Source organism: Molossus molossus, unplaced genomic scaffold, assembly GCF_014108415.1.
Source record: "Molossus molossus isolate mMolMol1 unplaced genomic scaffold, mMolMol1.p scaffold_m16_p_31, whole genome shotgun sequence".
Taxonomy (NCBI): domain Eukaryota; kingdom Metazoa; phylum Chordata; class Mammalia; order Chiroptera; family Molossidae; genus Molossus; species Molossus molossus.
In genome coordinates this window covers 992,420-1,012,516 of record NW_023425368.1, presented here as the reverse complement: position 1 = coordinate 1,012,516, position 20,097 = coordinate 992,420, and the positions used below count along the sequence as shown (strand labels likewise).

Here is a 20,097-nt window from a genome sequence, read left to right as displayed (position 1 = left end):
CAGGGGGCCTGCGGCTTTGAACAAAGTGATGGTCCATGCGGATGACGTCGGAGGAAACGGTGAGGACCCCGAACGGCAGACTCCCAGGGGCTCTCAGGATGAGGGGAGACGGAGGAAATGTCCCTGGAGGAGGCCCAGGGACAGAGAGCGCAGAGATCTTGCAAAAGTCCCAAAGTCGGGTGGCAAACGGGAAAATACCGCCCAAGCCCCAAACTGGACAGAAGCCGAAGACCTTCCCCGAGGTCTTGGCTCTGCTGAGGGCGCTGTGGGCAGACCCTGCCGGGGGCCTGGCACCGGGGGGAGACCTTCACCCCGAGACAAGCTGCAGACAGGGGACGGTGCCGCGGCCTCCCAGGACCCAGGAGCTGGGTCAGCCGTGCGTGCCGTGGGCGACACGGCCCATGTCCCTGGGGTCAGGTCAGGCCGGCGGACAGCCTTCCGCGCGGTGCAGCTCAGGGCCCAGGAGCCGAATGGGGGACAGACGTGGGAGCCAACCTGAGGGCAGCTCACTCAAGGGCCCTTCCTGGTGGGGTGGCAGGGAGCACCCCATTCCTGTGTCATCTGGACAGGTGCCGCCAAGGGAGAAGGGCCACAGCCAGGGGCAGGGCAGCCTGCCACACCCACAGACCGCAGGACCTCACTCACTCACGGTCTCTGAAACAGCCGGACCCACGGAAACAGCAGAATGGGGGGCTGGGGCGGGGCTGGGTGTCATCCACCGCACGGGCTTCCAGGTCCGAGGTCAGGAAGTCCGGGACCGCGTACAGCGCGGTGACCTCGGTGAGCACGTGACGGGCCCACTGCCCACAGGCAGCTGCGTGGGGGCAGCTGTGACCTGGTGTGGCGACCACTTCGCAGTACACGCAGGTAGAAATCACCCTTCCACACCTGAGACTGCAGCATCATGGCAGAAGCTGAAGGAGACGCCAGAGTTCCCAATCTCCATCTCTCTCTCCGTCCATCACGGTCTCCCGCCTCTGTCTCCCCGTCCGTCTCCCTCTGTCCCCCGTCTCTGCCTCCCTCCACGCACACACACCGAAGGAAGTCCACTGAGGACCCGGGAGAAGACAGCGGTGTCCGGCGCCTGGTGAAGACTGCCCTGGCCGGACACGGAGCCGCCGGCACCTGGGCCCCCGCCCGCGCCGTGGTCACCAGACGTCGGCTGTTGAGTCTGTGGCGCCCTGTGATGACTCCCCGCGGACGGATGCAGGGGTGCTTCTCCTGCACTGCGGAGTGGTGGACAGGTCGAGGACTTCAGTGCAGGAACAGACTGGTCTCCGGGACAGAAACGCTCATCTACAAAGATCGTCCATCCATCCTGGACTCCGGCCCTCAGTGCTCCAGTCCGGAGATGGTCCGCGCTCACACTGCCACCTAGTGGCCGGAGTGAGCAATTACAGGGAGCTGTGTGGCCTCGGCCCTCCACAGCGCCGTCCCTGTCAGTGGTCCAACTGGGTCACAAACATGGGTGAGATCGGCGGCCTCTCCTCAGAGAACTTCCCAGTGCACCCGGGGACACTGACGCAGGGACTGTCCATGCCAACACAATAGGTTCAAGGAAGATGGGAACCAAAGGCGGTAGGGGTGACACCTGCAGAGGGAGAGCTTGGGTTTTGAAGGGTGAATAGGAGTTCACTGGGCAACGATGAGATCATGGCAAGCGGGGAGGAGCACTAGAAAGATGTTCTTTAAAAAGGTGAAGTCAGCCCTGGCCGGTTTGGCTCAGCGGTTAGAGCATCAGCCCGTGGACCAAAGAGTCAAGGGTTCGATTCCGGTCAAGGGCATGTACCTTGGTTGCAGTTTGGTGCCCTGGTTGGGGTCGTGCAGGAGACAACCAATTAATGTCTCTCTCTCTCTCTCACATCAATGTAAGTTTCTCTCTCTCTCCCTCCCTCCCACTCTGTCTGAAAATACATGGAAAAATATCCTCGGGTGAGTAGTTTTAAAAAAGTAAAATAAAATAAAAAGATGAACTCAGGTTTTACTTTTGTGAATGCCGTACATCTGGACGGACGGTTCGGAAACAGACCCTTCCACGCAGGTTGTAGCTGCTGCTCCGCCGACGCCCACCCACACCCCAACCACGGCCCACGCGGAGCGGCTCCTCGGGCCTTACCTCCTGTTTCCACACAGCCCCGCCCTGGGATCGGCCTTGATGTCTCTCCGTTTAAGTACCAGCCCCCGGCGTCCTGCCGGGGAGACAGGGGTTCAGCTCATCTGTCCCACAGCCCGATTCAGCCGAGGCTTAGGTGACACTCAGTGCTCGGCTTCCACTGTGATGACTCTGTCCTGTCCACACCCGTGAGCACCGCCAACAACCACCGCATTTCCTCTGCGGGCAGAAAGCCGGCTGTAAAGCCTGCTTCCCTTCGCCTCCCATCCACGTGTCACTAGGTTCTGAGAGGTCACTTATACCCTGAGGGCCTTCTCCCGCGATGTAAACTCATCGCGATCGCTGTGTCTTTGTTTCTGGGCGCCCCCCGCCCTGGAGTGTCCGCTGACCTGCCCTGGGGTCAGGGCAGTCCTCACGCCCATGGCACGGTTGCTGCGGGGAGGCGCCCTGCCCCTCCACCCTCGCACAGCCCAGCAGGGAGCGCGTGGTCCTGGCAGCTTGATCTCTGAGCTCACGGGCCGCGGCCGCTGCAAGCAGACCTCTGTGGCACCAGCCCGGCCTTGCCCACCTGCCTGGGGGGCGGCCAGGTTCAAGAGCATCTGGACACGGTTGGCTCAGGGGCACAGACGGAAGGACTTACACTCAATGCAAGTGCTTCACCACCTGGACTGCAGTGCAAGGGACAGGGAGCCCGATTTGGGGGTGCCGAGCACTGGGAATACAGGGGATGTGACCGAAGAACGGATCTCCAGCTTTTATTCAGTGATCATGAAATAGCCCATGCGTCCTGTGGCCACCGTCCTGGAGAGCCCGGCCCGAGACCAGTGCTGAATCCGGAGCCTTGTTCATCAACTCAGGGGTTTTCAGCCACGCTCCCCGCCCTCCCGTGGCACCGGCCCTCCCGTGGCACCGGCTGCTCTTCAACCTGGTGGTCGCATGGGTGGTTTCATTTTCGTTTTAGTGTTTTCTTCTGTCCTGTGGATACTTCACATGTCACGCACACTGAAACTCTAAGTCCTTACTGGTCACGTGAACCCTGGTCGGCCTCGCTCCTGCCACAGTGTTGGCCCCCCACACTTTGCTCCCCTGGCTGGCTGCCCCATCACTGCTCCTCAAACACACCAGGCCTCTGACCACAGGCCCTTTGCACATGCCGGTTCCTTTCCCGAGAACGCTCCTCCCCCCAGACACCTGCAAGGCCCGCCCCGCCCCCCTTTCCCTGGTCTGCGCTCACAGGCCGAGGCTCCGTCATTAAAGACCCTCCCTCCACAGCACCTCTGCCCACTTCTCTCCCCTCTTCTCCGCCTTCTGTGTTGTCCTTCGTGTCATGTATCAGCCCTGAAGCCCGACACGTGTATCGGGTCCTTGTTAAGTGTCTGTCTCAGGGACAGTCCACGAGAGCAGGGGCGTCGCTGTGTTTGAGGACACACCTCCCCGGCCCCTGGGAGAGACTGAGACCCCTACGGACTCGGCAGGTGCTGGTCGGATTCAACACCCGGTCACCCCTCCTCCAGGACATGCAGGAAATCAGCCCTGGGACGCTGGGGTCCCCAGGTTTCTGTGCCCTTTACCTAGAAATACAATGTCCACTTTCCATTTCTACAGAAACAGAGGCCGAATCCCAAACGAGACCTACAGAACTTCCCACAGGGACCACTTACAGATGAATGTCCCCCCGAAGGAAGGCCCTGAGCAGGGGCCGCAGGCTGGGGACCCACCAGGCTTCGGGCACCAGCCAGGCTGCAAAGTGAAGGAGGCAGGAGGGGGCAGCAGGCAGCGCTGGGGCGGGCAAGCCAGCAAGTGCTCACCGTTCCCAAGGGGCAGCGCTGCTCACCGGGCCCACAGGCCCCGCAGAGGCTGCCGGTGTGGCCGCCCCCCCGACTTCTTGACAGAAGCTGGAGGTCTGAACTCTCGTAAGAAATTCCTGGATATTTATTTTATTTTTATTTATTTACTCATTTATTTCATCCTCACCTGAGGATATTTTCCATTGCTTTTTTCAGACAGAGCGGAAGGGAGAGAGAGAAACATCAATGCCGGAGACACATCGACTGGCTGCTCCCGCATGCCCCCGACCAGAGCATCAAACCAAAAATTCCTGGATATTTAAATGTTGGCAAAGAATTTCTTTTTTTAAAAAACTCTGTACAGGACACGGTCACACTCTCTGGGGCCAGATCCACCCACCAGACAGCAGGGGTGAGTCCAGACACCCCGCAGTCAGTTCCATGTCCGGGGGGAGGGCTCCCTCAGGGCGCACCCCTGGGCCTCAGCACGCCCGGTGCCCACATGGACCGCCGTCTCGGATGATGGAGAACCGGGGGGGGGGGGTCTGAGACGTCCTCTCTCGCTCCAGAAGTGGTGCCAGTTACAGTGAACTCCAAGGGTCCCGCCTCAGCCCGGCCTCAGCCTCGTGCTCTTTCAGAATAAACCAGGCCCTCAAGTTACTCGGCTACGTTATTCAAACAAATGGGGCTTTATTGAACCCCCGTGACTCCACGGCTGGGCTCCAAGTCCTTACATTAGATAAAGTCCTCTAGCGGAGCAGGGAGTATGTGAGTGTGAGTGTGTAAAAGTGCATGTCTGTGAGTGTGTGTGAGTGTGGGTCTGTGAGTGTGAGTCTGTGAGTCAGTAACTGTGTAAATGTGTGTGTAAAAGTGTATGTGAGTGTGTGTGTGAGTGTGTGTGTGAGTGTGTGTCTGTGAGTCAGTAACTGTGTAAATGTGTGTGTAAAAGTGAATGTGAGTGTGTGTGAGTGTGAGTCTGAGTCAGTAACTGTGAGTGTGTGTAAAAGTGAATGTGTGTGAAAGTGTGTCTGAATGTGTGTGTCAGTAACTGTATGTGTGAGTGCATAAAGTGTGAGTGTGTGTGTCAGTAACTGTGAGTGTGTAAAAGTGAATGAGTGTGTGTGAGTGTGTCTGTGAGTCAGCAACTGTGCAAATGTGTGTGTAAAAGTAAATGTGAGTGTGTGTGAGTGTATGAGTCTGAGTCAGTAACTGTGAGGGTGTGTGTAAAAGTGTATGTCTGTGAGTGTGTGAAAGTTGTGTCTGTGAATGTGTCAGTAACTGTGAGTGAGTGTAAAGTGTATGTCTGTGAGTGTGTCTGTGAGTGTGTGTCTGTAACTGTAAGTGTATGAGTGTGTCTGTGAGTGTGTGTGTGAGTCTGTGAGTCAGTAACTGTGTGTGAGTGTAGGAGAGGGTGTGTCTGTGAGTGCATGTCAGTGAACTGTGAGACCGTGTGTGTGTGTGTGTACGAGTGTGTGAGCATTTGTGACTCTGTGTCTGTGTGCGTGAGTGTGTGAGCTGTGAGACTGTGCGTGTACACATCTACCCCTGCTAAGAGGGTATTTGAGTGCAGTCGTCCCTCGTTTATCACGGTTGATCCATTCCCGACTAGCGGGTGCACCTGGCGTTGAAGGGTTCCTGGGGCGCTCGACCACACAGGCCTACAGTCCACACACTAATTCTAATTTTAATGTAATACAGGGGTACATAACTGACTTAGACAACCGAGTGCGCGCTGTATCATTTTCACTGTCTCCATCAACTTTTTAATGAACGTATTTGGAAAAACCGCGATAGCGTGAAGCCGCGAAAGTCGAAGCGCGAAGTGGGAAGGACGAGGTGTCTTAAGCAAGCGGCCCGCGCTTGTGGGCTCTGAGTCCGACACTGGGGCAGGCAGGGTGTCCATTACAATCTGGAAGCAGAATTCCTTCTTCTCTGGGAAACCTCAGCGTTGGCTCCTAGGCCTCCGGCTGATCCCTGAGGCCCACCCGCATTATGGAGGGTTCATCTCCTTCCTTAGAGTCGACGGGTTACAGGCGTTCAGCACACCTACAACACACCCCACAGCAACACCTGCGCCCCGTGGTGTTCGATGAGGTCACTGGTCCGCGGTGGCGGACACGCACCAGCAGCGTCCACCGCTTTGGGTTCTTCCACAGACTCGTTTCTCTTTCTCTTCAGAATCAGGATGTCGTGTGCCTTGGACTGAGCAATTTGAAAAGCAAAGGACCCTGATGTTCACGCCACACCAGGATGCAAGAGAAGTTACATGCCAGAGAGAAGTGCCTCCCGCACTCCATACCCAGGAGCACGGGACCGGAAGGTAGGAGGCCTGGTTCTGAAGTCCCACGCAGCCACCTCTCCACTTCCACACCTGCTGTAAAGTGGGGTAAAAATGCCGGCCCCATCGGGTGCTATTCATTGAATGAGAACCTACAGCAGAGGTGTGTGGGCTTTAGTCTTCTGTCATCATCGCTGAATTTGTTGTCATTGCTGTCATCACCACCAACACCAGCGTTATTGCTGTACCAACACCAACACCATCATCACCATCAACATCACCACCATCAACATTACCACCATGGTCACCACCATCATCACCACCGTCAACATCACCACCATCAACATTACCACCATGGTTACCACCATCATCACCACCGTCAACATCACTACCATCAACATTACCACCATCATCACCCCTGTCAACATCACCACCATCAACATTACCACCATGGTTACCACCATCATCACCACCGTCAACATCACTACCATCAACATTACCACCATCATCACCCCTGTCAACATCACCACCGTCAACATTACCACCATGGTTACCACCATCATCACCACCGTCAACATCACTACCATCAACATTACCACCATCATCACCCCTGTCAACATCACCACCATCAACATTACCACCATGGTTACCACCATCATCACCACCGTCAACATCACTACCATCAACATTACCACCATCATCACCCCTGTCAACATCACCACCGTCAACATTACCACCATGGTTACCACCATCATCACCACCGTCAACATCACTACCATCAACATTACCACCATCATCACCCCTGTCAACATCACCACCATCAACATTACCACCATGGTTACCACCATCATCACCAACGTCAACATCACTACCATCAACATTACCACCATCATCACCCCTGTCAACATCACCACCATCAACATTACCACCATGGTTACCACCATCATCACCACCGTCAACATCACTACCATCAACATTACCACCATCATCACCCCTGTCAACATCGCCACCGTCAACATCACCACCATGGTCACCACCATAACATCACCACCATCATCATCACCACCATTGTCACCACTGTCAACATCACCATCACCAACATCAACTGTTACAGACTGAATAGTGTCCCCTCAAAATGTATATGTTGAAATCCTAACTCCCAGTGTGGTGGTATTTGGAAACAGGGTCTTTAGAAAGCTAATTAAGGTTAAATGAGCCCTGGCCGGTTTGGCTCAGCGGTTAGAGCGTCGGCCTGTGGTCCGGAGAGACCCGGGTTCAGTTCCCGCTAAGGGCACGTACCTCGGTTGCAGTTTGTCCCCGGCCGTGGTTGGTCGTGCGGGTGGCAGCCACTCGATGTGTCCCTTTCACGTCGATGTTTCTCTCTCTCTCTCTCCCTCCCACTCTACCTGAACAACAACAACAAAAAAGGTTAAATGAGGCCACACGGGTGGGGCCGTAATGATATGGGACTGCTGTTCCTAGAAGAAAAGGAAGAAGCACGAAAAGCCGCCCCCTCCCCCCACGCACAGAGAGGCCGGGTGTGAGGAAGTGACCGTCGACAGGCCAGGAACAGGGCCTCCACTAGACTTGCCAGCACCTTGACCGCAGGCTTCCACCCGCAGAACCAGGAGATACAAATGTCCGGTGTTTCGTTACAGCTCCTGAGCTGACCAGACACCCATCATCACCGTCACGATGGTTCAAGATACACTCAGGAACGTTGTAAATGCCCTGAAAGACTCGCCTGTCTCTCTGATCCTCACGGCTGAGCAACAGAACCAGACAGCTCGCTAGAACGTGGGGCGGCAGCCCTGCCCCAGGGCCCGGCTCGGTGGGACGGGGAGCTTGCCCTCCCCCAGCGTCCCGACTCCTGCTGCTGCTGCTGGCTCGGCCTTCGTGTTGAATCACTGAGCAAAGCTTGGCCGGGTAAACACCGTCGAGCGGTCCAAGACTTCTCAGAGAGGCCCCCGCTCACAGCGGCAGCCGAACGGCGCAGGGTTTCCGGGTGAACGTGACTGATCCCATCCCGGGAGGCAGTGAGCCAGCATCCCCCCTCAAACTCAACGGTAAGTGGCTCATTTGTCAGCATCGGGAGGGGAGGAACTGAGCATGAAGAGTGGGAGCTGGGGACACCATACAGGCAGGTCCACACACCGAGTTCAGTGTCTTCCTATCGCTCAGACCTGACGAGGCAGGGACACGGGGGGGGGGGGGGGGGGACCCAGCCCGGCACAGCCAGAGCCCATCCTGGGTGGGCAGAGCCCGCGACCCGACCCGGGCTTCCAGCCCACCGGTCCTGTGAGCGCTGTCCTCAGGGCATCATTCAAGCCTCATTATTCAAGTGTGCTTTACGTAACTGTCTTCCGGAACGAGGGGTGGCACTTGATTGATTGTGGTTAGAGAAACAGAGACAGATGGCCCTGGGCGAGAGCTGGTGCTGCGGTGGGGGCACGCAGAGGCCCTGTGCTGAGGGACAGGAGCGCGGATGGACGGGGAGGCCACCCACAGTGATCCTGGTCCGGGCGCCGCTCACGGTCCGGGAGCAGCTCACGGCAGCGACCGGCCCCGGCCGCAGTCAGAACCGCCTCTCCCTCCTCGCCGGAGAGCTGGCCCTGGGCAATCTGAGCAACAGTTCGACTTTTTTTTTTTTTTAATCCTCACCCGAGGACATTTTTTTCGATATTTTGTTCAGATAGAGTGGGAGGAAGAGAGAGAGAGAGAGAGAGAAACATCGACGTGAAAGCGACACATCGAGTGGTTGCCACCCACACAACCCAACCAGGGCCGGGGACAAACTGCAACCGAGGTACATGCCCTTAGCGGGAACCGAACCCGGGTCTCTCCGGACCGCAGGTCGACGCTCTAACCGCTGAGCGAAACCGGCCAGGGCACAGTTCGACTTTTTTTAAAAGGGCCTAATGAAACGTACTACTTGATGCTGGTCCACAAAAACATGTGAACCACGACCAGCAACCCACAGCCAAGCCCAAAGGGGCAGGTGCGGCCCCACGATGAAGTGCGGGGCCCCGGCACCCTCGTCGCCAGCCCGGAGAGGGCAACAGAGCCAGCAGCGCCCAGGGACTCACGCCTACCACCCATTTGGCACTAACATCTGCACACCGCAGGTTCGAGACTCAGTCCAAGTGCCCAGTAGGGGTCACTAAGCACTCTTGGGTGGTGTTATTAATGTCCAGGATAGTTTTGAGGTTGAACTGGTTCATTTTCAAGCATCAAAGCCCAGCCTTGGCCAGTGTGGCTCAGTGGATGGAGTGTCGTCCATGGACTGAGAGGTCCCGGTTCGGTTCCTGGTCAGGGCACATGCCTGGGTTGAGGGCTCGATCCCCAGTAGGGGGCGTACGGGTGGCAGTCGATCAATGCTTCTCACTCACATCGATGTTTCTACCTCTCTCTCCCTTCTTCTCTCTCTAAAAAATCAATAAAAACATTTTAAAAAAACACATCAAAGCCCATAGCTAATGGAATTACAAAATGTGGAAGAACACAGTGGATAAACCAGGGAGGGCTAAGAAGAGTGTTAGTAAAATACGCTCAGCAGCCAGTTCCAAAGACGCCTTTCAATGCAAGAAGAAGGAAACATTACTTCTAAACACGTGCCTTCGATGTTCAGTTCGAATGGAGGGTCTGACCGTGGTGAGGACCCCGGCGCAGATGTAACTTAGGGGCCTTCAGCGCGTGTTCACCTAGAACCACCTGGTCAGCAGCATCACGATGGACGAGCCCCATGGCATCACCAGGGGAGGGCACCGGGCCTCAAAGGGAACCACACACTCAACCCAACAGGCCTGGAAACGTTCTGCTCCGTGGGAGGAGCCCACACGGTGTGTGACCCCGTTTATACGAAATGCCCAGACAAGGCGACTCCACGGAGACAGGAAGTGGGGTGGTGGCTGTGTCGGGGTCGGGGGGAGAAACTGAAGTGGCTGCTTAGTGGCACGGGGTTGTCTTTGGGGTGATGGAGAGGTTCTGAACCTCCCAGGAGTGAAGCCACCACGGAGGTGTCATGTATTCATGGCCCCTGAGGTCTACACTTTGAAGTGGCTACAATGGTACATCTGATGTTGCACACGCTCCGCCACCCTTGAAAAGAAATGAGGTCCCTGGTTCACGCATCCCCGTGGAGCGCCCTGGTTCACCCTCTGCTGCGGGACAGCAGCCCCCGTGGGGGCAGAAGGTGACCAGCCTCCTGCCCGTGAGTGTCTCAGGCCTCTGTCCCCGGTGAAGGGCCAGGCAGCGGAACCAGCTCTGCCCACAGCTGCCCACGGGACGCAGCCCGGGCAGCGCCCAGTCCTCACTGTGCTGTCACCCACACCGCCTCTCGGGTGGGAAGGAAGCCTGGGGGGGAATGGACACCTGTCACCTGCTCGGGCTCGAGGACACCGAGGCTCAGGGCAGACCACGTCCCCCACGGCACGCGCCGACCTCGTGTCAAACACACACGGACCCCAGGCCACTCCGCCGTCACGCACGCACAGGGGTTTCAGGTCCCCCAGCAGCCTCCTTACCTGAAACGGGGTCTGGCTGTTGTAGTTCTTCAGCTCCTTGTTGCCGCCCCGGAACAGCAGCACGCGGGCACAGCTGTCCTGCAGGGAGCACGAGAGGCCGGTGAGCGGGGCGGGGAGGCTGCGCTCGGGCGCCGCCCGGGGAAACGCAGTGCGCACCGCAGCGGAGAAGCCGCGCAGCAGCTGCGTCTGGGAGCGAGCCTGCCGTGCGTGGACACGGCAGTGGGCCCCGGTTCTGTGAGGGCTGAAGCACAGGCGGGTATCGCCTGCCGCCAAGCATCTCCTTGCTGTGGCTTTTCGGAGACACTTCCCTGAACAAAAGTACCATCCTCCCCCCTGAGCATGGTCGAGGTCCGAGGCACACCACCCTCTGGGCACCCCCGCAGACGCCCGGGGCATCATTTCCATCTCGTGCACGAAGACACAGAGCCGGAAAGCGCATTCATTCACACACTCAAGGAGTCAATGCTGAGCATCGACCACACGGGTACCGCCCTCGCCCCAGGATCATGCACACGACAAGAGGGAGGGAGAGCGAGGGCAGGTGGTCAGGGAAGGCCTCCCTGAGGAGGTGCCCTCAGCGACCAGAAAAGAGCCCCGTGGCAATCCAGGGAAGCCTTCCCAGCAGAGAGAGCAAGTGCAAAGGCCCTGGGGCTGAGCTGCAGGAAGCCGGGTGGGGGGAGGGGGCGGAAGACAAGCCGATGAGGGGCCAGGGCCTCCAGGGTCCCAGGAGGGGGTTCGTCACAGGGGACAGGGAGTGACGGGGTGTGCAGTGGGAAGTGGGTCAGAGGGAACAAAGGCTGGGAGGAGGGAGACGGCTGCGCAGTGAACACAGCTGTCCGAAGGGGAACGCCAGGGGCCTGGGCGGGACGAGCGTGGTGCGGGGGACAGAAGGGAGATGACCAGACCTGGGAAGAAAGGGATCCTGGGGAACAGGTGGGTGGCCCAGGTTCCAAGCTGGAGCTACAAGGAAGAGGGTCCATGTTCGCCGTGGGGAGGGGCCAGGCTCAGACACCCCCGCTGGAATTCGGGGGGGGGCAGGTTCGTCCCCCTGACACCCCCGCTGGAGTTCAGGGGGCAGGTTCGTCCCCGACTGGGGGCCACCAATGTTTTCTAGAAGGTGCCAGGTCTGCCTGAGGTCGCTATAGGGAACAGTCTGGACCACGGGAGTGTGGGCCACGGACACGGAGCGAGGACACCACGAGGGCTGCTGGGGACAGAGGCTCTGCTGGTGTGCCCAGACCCCCACACCCCACACCCGAGCGTGGAAGACAGGACGTGAGTGGGTTCCTAGGTGCTTTCATTCCTATTGCATGGAGGTGAGCTTTGCTTAAATGTCACAGACACGAGTCACTAAATACTCCAAACGGTAAGTCAGAGTCCGTTTCCAGTGGAAATTATTCTTTGAAAACAGCTGTTCTAGGCAGATAGAGCTCTAAGAAGAGATAAGATGCACGAGGTTAGAAAAGAGGGTGACGTGCAGGGTTGATGGCACCAGGGTGGGACCTGGCCCCCCGGGACCCGCCGCACCTCTGAAGGGCAGCTCCCTAAAGACCACGGCTCACACAGGCCGCGTGCCCAGAGGAGCCCGTCCCCACCAGTCAAGGGCTCACGGGGGGAGTTCCACGGACTGGGGGAGAAGACACAGAGCACAGGGTTGGAAGCCCAGCGTTCCACTTTCTAGCCAAGCTCCTGGGGAACAAGCCTCCATCTCCTGACCTGTGTGAGGAATGACAACCAACAGCGGCCACCAAAGGCCTGGTGGGGTCCTAGGAAAGACCTGAGGATGCCTTCTGCTCGGTGAGATGCTCGCCTTCAGTGCTCTGGGGACTATCACCCTGCAAGGACCCCGTGGAGGCAGCCGCTTAGCTGCCAAGTGCTCACGGGACCCTGACTTAAAGGGCACTGAGACAGAACACAAGCCAGCTCCTCTGATCTGCTGCGAGAAGGCGGGTTTATTTTTTATCTTGCAGACAAGCTGGCCTGGCCTGGGAACCTCTGGTATTTAAACTCCCCCCCTCATCATCCAGGGCAGAAAAGCATCGGCACCCGACCCCCTGGGGCTCCTGGAAAACCAGCATCTTAGACACCGTTTGCTGCTTACAGTCAGAGCCCTTGTTAATTGATTTCATAGAGAAGAGGAGAAATATACTGACCATAGTTTTATTAGAACTGCGCAGGTGAGGCCTGCCTAAAACTAATTAGACACACACGTCAATCCATAGACCTGGATGCGTTTAGATTCCATATGGAGTCCTGATCAGGCGGGGTATCAGCAGCAGCAACAGGGCCATCAGCAACACTATCATTAACATCACCATCACCATCACCACCATCACCACCATCACCACCACCATCACCACCACCATCACCACCATCACAATCACTACAATCATCACCATCATCACCATCACTACCATCACTCCTATCACTACCATCATCACCATCACCATCATCACCATCATTACCATCACTACCATCATCACCATCACTACCATCATCACCATCACCATCATTACCATCATCATCACCATCATCATCACCATCACTACCATCGCTATCACTACCATCACTACTATCATCACCATCACCACCATCACTACTATCATCACCATCACCACCATCACCACCACCATCACCACCATCACAATCACTACAATCATCACCATCATCACCATCATTACCATCACCATCACCATCATCACCATCATCACCATCACCACCACAATCACCACCATCACCATCACCATCATCACCATCACCACCATCACCATCATCACCATCAGCACCATCACCATCATCACCATCATCACCATCACCACCATCAAACCATCATCATCACCACCATCATCATCACCATCATCACCACCATCACCACCATCAAACCATCATCATCATCCCCATTGTCATCACCATCACCATCATCACCTCCACCTCCACCACCGTCACAGCCACTGTTCACTAAGCATCCACCGTGCGCCAGGCATACCCTATGTTTGTTTTCCATTTTCAGCTTCAGCGCTTAGTTCAGTATAATTATCCCCATATGACAGATGAGGGAATTCAGAGCCCAAGAGAACCATAGGCTGCCGAGAGCCCAGCACGGTGATGATCTAAACCAGATGGAACCCAGACTGCCACATCTCCTTGCCCTGCACCTCCCGAGCTTCCTCTTCATTCCCTGAACCCTGCCCTGACTCCAAGGCCCTGAGCCCACCCAGGGCAGTCTACTCCTCAGCACCATTCCCCAGCGTGCCCTGTGCGATGCCCCTTGTTACTTAAGGTGCAGATGGGTCTCTTGCCTGCACTGAGCCTGGCTGGATGGAGCCACATGCATCCCGGGCGTGTGGGAAAGGGGGGATGAGCACAGCGAGGGGTTCGTAGACTGGTGACGCAGGTAGGACAGACAGGTGGGCTTGGGCACAGTGTCAGGGTGTGCTGGACAGAGCTGGGGACCACCATCCTGAGCACCCGGAGGGCATGCCTCTTGGAATCACACCAAGATGCCTTCCAGACCAGCTGCTCACCCTGTATCAGTGGGACACCCAGTGGGCAGGGGAGGGCCTGAGGGAGGGGGATGGTGGACACACTAACGTCCCCGGGAGGGCACACGGGACACATGAGACTGGATCTCAGAACACCTGCCGGCTTCCCAACTGGCCAGGGCATCCAGGGGCCATGGGGCCACCACGCCTCGAGCCTATGACCCTCCACATGGTCCCTGGGCAGTCAGGCAAGGTGGAGACTAAACCAGGTGATACCGCCTATGGCACGTCTACCTGTGCTGCAGAGAAGGGTCACAGGGCCGGAGCAGCAGCTGCCCCAGGAACCCAGGACCTGGAGGGGGGACAGCTCTCAGTACCTGCAGAGGCCCCTGGCACGCTGGGACGAAGGGGCCCCGCCCGGGAGCCGGGAGTCAGTCCCGAGGGCCTGGAGAGGGCGTCGACGCAGCCTCTGCGCCCAGGCTGAGCCAACTAGGGCCACGGGCTCGATCCGCCTGACACCTGCTCTGCAGATAAGCCCCGTCGGCACAGGCCACACATCCATCTGATACTGTCTGTGGCTGCATCCATCCCAAACGGCAGAGTGGAGCGGCCGTGACCAAGTGCCCCTGGCCCTTCGCGGAAGCTTCTGCTGAGGCATCTTCCAGCCGAGGCACGGGGTCCCAGCAGGGGTCCCGAGAGCCATCGGCCAAGAGGCGGGGACCGCTCTGGAGCAGGCCCAGTGAGGTGAGTCACACCCCGGCCCATGAGCAACTCAGAACGCACAGGGCCAGACCGGGCCACCTCCTCGAACGAAAACCACCTGCCCGTTCAAAGCCCATCTTGTCCACCATTATTTCAAGTGACAGAAAACATGCTTATGCTGGTTTTCATGACAAACGTGCTTGAGATCCGCTGGGGACAATTAGGGAGGTTTTCTTCTCTAAGGCAAGAGACAGGAGCACATGTCGGCACAGATGTTCCGCCAGCCGCCGCCAAGCCCCGTGACGTGTTTTTCCAGTGCAGCTGGGCAAGGTGTCTCCAGGCTCACAAAGCTATTCACGTGCCAACGCGAGGGCCCACCCGTGAGCACCCCAGCTGTGTGCAACTCCCACGGGGTCGTCTCCCTCGGGGGGAGCCAGCTCCCACCCCCAGCTCCCACCCTGCAATGCTTGCAGCCCAGCTGAAACGCTACCCCACCCCAGCAGGCTCAGACGCTCTCCTGTGCCAGGCAGTGTGCAGACCATGAGCCAAGGCTGTTCATACCCTGAGAAGAGACTCAAGGCAGAGGGGATGCCAGCAGACAGCACAGGTAAGTCACAGTGGCCTGCTCTTGGGCCACCCACCCTGACGGTCTTGCAAAGCACAGCACAGCTAGCAACAGAGCTAACCCTATGAGGGACTCATCAAGGGAAGGCTTATGTGAGGGCGGGCTATCTGAAATGGGTCTTGGAGGGTGTGTAGGAGTTTTCCAGGGTTTAATAGCAAGAAGCAACGTGGGATTCCAAAGTGGCTGGAGGGGCCGGGCTGGGGGGTGGCCAGGAACTGGGGAAGGACTGGGGTGTCATCAAAGGCTGGGGATACCACCCAGAAGACAGAGCATTGCTTCGGACTGCGAAGATAACGCTGATGGGGAGAGGACATGCAGCGGCACAAACCTCGGGGGCCCCCAGCGGTCACCCTAACCGGTGATCTGCCCTCTGTTCCTCCAGGCAGAGAGGCCCGCACCCCCACTCCGCTCCGTACAGCATCCACCTCACGGAACCCGTGCCCGCTCCCCTCCACCCGCGCGGCCAGGCGGGGGGGGGGGGGCGCCCCGCGGGCGCTCTCACTGACCTGGTTGTAGAGGGCGCAGATGTGCAGGGCGGTGTTCCCCGAGGCGTTCTGGGCCCCCATGTCGGCCCCGTAGAACAGCAGGTGCTCCAGGTGCTGCACGTGTCCGTACCTGCAGGCCTGCAAGGGAGTCCACGCTGTGACCGGGCACCCCTCGGGGCCACCCACAGGGCGCAGACCAGCCCTCCCCGCTTCTGCACCGGGGCCCCAACACATCAGCACCCCCCACGCCCGAGCCTCAGGGGGCTGGGGAGAAGGTGCGTGGGACTTGTACTTGGCTGTGCAGCGGGGTCTGCAGGGGCCCCCACCTTCCTGCCCGTCGGCCCAGAGCCCGGGGAACCACCCATCTGTGCCCAGTCTCAGCAGCCAGCCCACGAAATGCCAACCTGGAGTCTCCACACCTGCCCGGCTGGTCCGAGCTCCCCCACCCCACCCGGGGAGCGGTATGAAACAGAAAAGCGGGTACGCGCTCTGCTGTGTCCAGGAGAGACGCCCACCTGTCCTGCCGGGGCTGGGGCGGCCGGCACTTCGAAGTGCACCCCAGCCGAGGCAGGCAGGCAGCCCCAGCATCTCCCCCCTGGGGGCCGGCTAGGGCAGACGGTGTGATTTGTGAACCACTGGGCCGAGCGACCTGCACCGGCGCCCCGGGACTCTCGGTGCACCCACAGTTCACGGGTAAGGAGAACCCACTTCTCGCGGGATTCCGTGAGCCTCTCGTGGTGTCAGGAACCCCGGGGGTTCGGGTGGTGCTCAGCGCAGGGCCGGCCCCTCCCACTCAGTTCACACAGTGACAGGCTGCTGCCCCGCCCAGGCAGGGGGTCCAGGGCACGGCGCGGCCCTGGGCAGCAAGGTGCATCCGTCTGCCTCCCAGCCCCATCCACCCGCACTCCTGGGCACCTCAGGAAGGCCAGCCAGTGACGGGCGACACCAATGGCATGACACCCCCGTCCCCATGTCGGTGACCACCTGGACAAGGAGATGAGGAGGCCAGGAAACAGGGTCCTGACCCAACGCTTCCGACATGGACAGTGACGAAGGCCCCGGGCGGGAGGGACAGTCAGGCTGCCGTGGGGGACACGTGGCGGGGGGCGGGGGCCGGGCTGCACAGCAGACGGAGGGACGTCCACCTTTGCAGGGCCCACGAGGAAGAGCTACGTCCTCCAGCTGGGGAGGGAGGATGGTGCGGAGACGCTGAAACTCCCAGGTGGGGTCGTTTTTAAAACCCCGAGGGGCACCCACATATCGCGGCCTGTGGCAGAGTGGTCTCAGTAAGTGAGGCGTTGGGGCGGAGGATGACGTCGGGTGGACCTGCCCAGCCCCCACGTGCCCCCTTGTGCAGCGGCGGCTGCATTCTCCTCGGGGACCACGGGATCCCGATTCCTGGATCCTCTTACCGCAGCCTGAGGATAAGGCTGCTCTGGGGGTGCCCCGGGACCCCAGAGGGCCCAGGAAGACCCCAGGCTGGCACATTTGTCAGAACAATGAAGAAAGCAAAGTCCCTCCCTTCTTCCAGCCGGAAGGAAAATGACAGAACCCAGAGCTGCTGGGGTGTCACTACATGGGAGCAAAGTGGGGGGGGGGGGCAGAGAGACAGAGAGACAGAGACAGACACGCACACAGTCGAGACGACAGTGTTCCAGCCCTCGAGCTACAGCAACGCCTGGGTTTTCTCAGACACAAAGACTGAGCGTGACTTTATTTCCCCTTAACCCCCTGAGCGGGGCGCTTGCTCCTCACCGCGGAGCCCCGGCTAACCCACTCTCCCGAAGGGCGCCAGTCAGCGCAGCCGGGCACCCTGACCCCCCCCATACCACAGAATGTGACTGTGTTTTAAAGAGGTGATTGAGGTCAAATGAGGTCCTGGGGGTGGGCCTAATCCAATGTGTCTGGGGTCCTTATTAGAAGAGGTGGCCCTGGCCAGTTTGGCTCAGCGGTTAGAGCATCCGCCTGCGGTCCTGAGAGACCCGGGTTCGGTTCTTGCTGAGGGCAGGTACCTCGGTTGCAGTTTGTCCCCGGCCCTGGTTGGTCATGCGGGTGGCAGCCACTCGATGTGTCCCTTTCACGTCGATGTTTCTCTCTCTCTCTTCCCCTCCCGCTCTATCTGAACAAAATATGGAAAAATGTCCTCAGATGAGGATAAAAAAAAAGAGGTCAGGACACAGACACAGAGACGACCCTGGGGGACCGGGGAGAAGGCGGCCGTCTGACTCCAAGGAGAGAGGCCTGGGAGGAGCCAGCCCTGCGGCCCCTGGACCTCGGACTCCAGGACGGGACAGCGTCTGTTGTTAAGCCGCCCGTCTGTGGGACCATGTCACAGGTCAACCAGTTTGTGAGGTTCGGCCTGAGAGGCGTCACCGTAAGAACCCCGAGAGGGGAGCCCCCTGGCATCCCAGGCCCTGGCCCTGCCCCCGTGCCCTGCGCAGCGTGACTCCCGGACACGAGCGGTCCTGGGTCAGCCGTTCCCACGGAACACGGCTGTGACACGGCAGAGGGTGGCGGCTCTGCCATCTGGGTCTCGGGGCCTTCACCCCCTCCTCTCGGCACCCCCTCTCCCTGGGCCCCCAGCCAGGGCTGCTTGGTGGCCCTCAATCCCGCTGGAGGCCCAAGGCAAACCCCGTTTCTCTCAGGGCAGCTTGGGGCTGGGCAGGTGGGGAACGGGACAGGGATGACCTCCCAGGCCAGTGAGGCGCAGACCCCAAAAGCAGGGCTTGGTACCTCCCTGCAGCTCCCACCGCTGGGCCTTGGGGCTCAGCCCCTGGAGGAGTGGGGTGCAACAGCGCAGCAAAGGAGCCAGGGAGGGGTGCTCCCAAGCTCTGGCCCTCCCACCAGTGGCCGGGGCCCCGGGCCCGGGGACCTCATTTGGAAAGGTACAGATGGCCGTTACCTCCGCACCCACTGCGGGTCATCAGGCCAGCGGCCATGGACCGGGCCTCCAGAGGGCCACCTCCGGCCTGAGCATGAGGCTCCCACCCCGGGAGGCCAGAAACCTGAGGGGCGTCCACCCATACTGCAGCCAGCTGCGTGCCCCGCTCCCCACAAAGCCCTCCCCCTGCTCTGGTTACAGCTAGGCACTGCCGAGGGCTCTCGGGGGCTCTCCGTCCAAGCCAGGTCAACCGGGGCCGCTCAGCCGTGGACACAGTGGGCACCCCGGCCACCAGGGAAACCCCAACCTAAAGCGTGGTGGGCAGAGGCTACGTGGTGCCAAAGCTCACTCGCTCAGCCAAGCCAGGGACACACACAGCCCTGTCCTCCTGGGCTGCCCGCTGGCCGCCCTGCTCCCACACGGGGCCTGGGAGCCCAGCAGGGAGCCAGCCAGTCCCTAGGGCTCCGGGAGCTCTGGAGACGGGAGCCCAGGGCGGAGGGGGTGGGGTCCTGGGGAGGGAGCGAGGGAGGAGCTGCGGTGAAACCTGCGTAATTTCTCTCAAGTCCAAAGTCCTTGCCCGGCCCAGCAGGTTCAGCGGCTGGAGCGTAGGCCCACGGACTGAAGGGTCTCAGGCCCGATCCCCAGTCAAGGGCACATACATGGGCTTTGGGCTCAATCCCTGGCCCTGGTCAAGGTCGTGCAGGAGACAACCGATGGATGTGTCTCACAATGATGTTTCTCTCTCCTCCCTCCTTGTCACTCTATCTAAAAAAGGTCAATGGAAAAATATCCTCAGGTGAGGATCAGCAAAAAAAACTCTTCAATAAAAATGATAAGCAGCCTGGCCGGTGTGGCTCAGTGGTTGAGCGTCGACCCTGCACCAAGAGGTCGCCAGTTCAATTCCTGGTCAGGGCACATGCCCAGGTTGTGGGCCCGATCCCCAGTGGAGGGCATGCAGGAGGCGGCCAGTCGATGTTCTTGCTCATCGATGCTTCTCTCTCTTTCTCCCTCTCCCTTCCTCTCTTTCTAAAATCAATAGAGGAAAAAAAACTATAATCAACAACCAGAAGATAGACGTCCTTCAGGAACAGTTGCAGACATCAGATGAGATCTGTATGAAGGCCTGTGAGCAAACTGGTCAATGCCTTGGATTGTTTGAGGTCATTTCCTAGGACAGAACCAGACCTGGACCTATGAGAATGACAGCGATGGGCGTGGCCA

General features: G+C 59.0%; 1 protein-coding gene across 1 annotated transcript in view; it reads right to left on the bottom strand.

Moving 5' to 3' along the window:
* Positions 1-20,097, bottom strand: part of SHANK2 (SH3 and multiple ankyrin repeat domains 2) — a 306,758-nt gene that overhangs the window by 261,376 nt on the left and 25,285 nt on the right. The window contains exons 7-8 of the mRNA XM_036281110.1: positions 16,017-16,133; positions 10,702-10,779 (exon numbers count right to left, since the gene is read on the bottom strand). Coding sequence (XP_036137003.1) covers positions 10,702-10,779; positions 16,017-16,133 — 195 coding nt within the window. The remainder of the gene's footprint in view (positions 1-10,701; positions 10,780-16,016; positions 16,134-20,097) is intronic.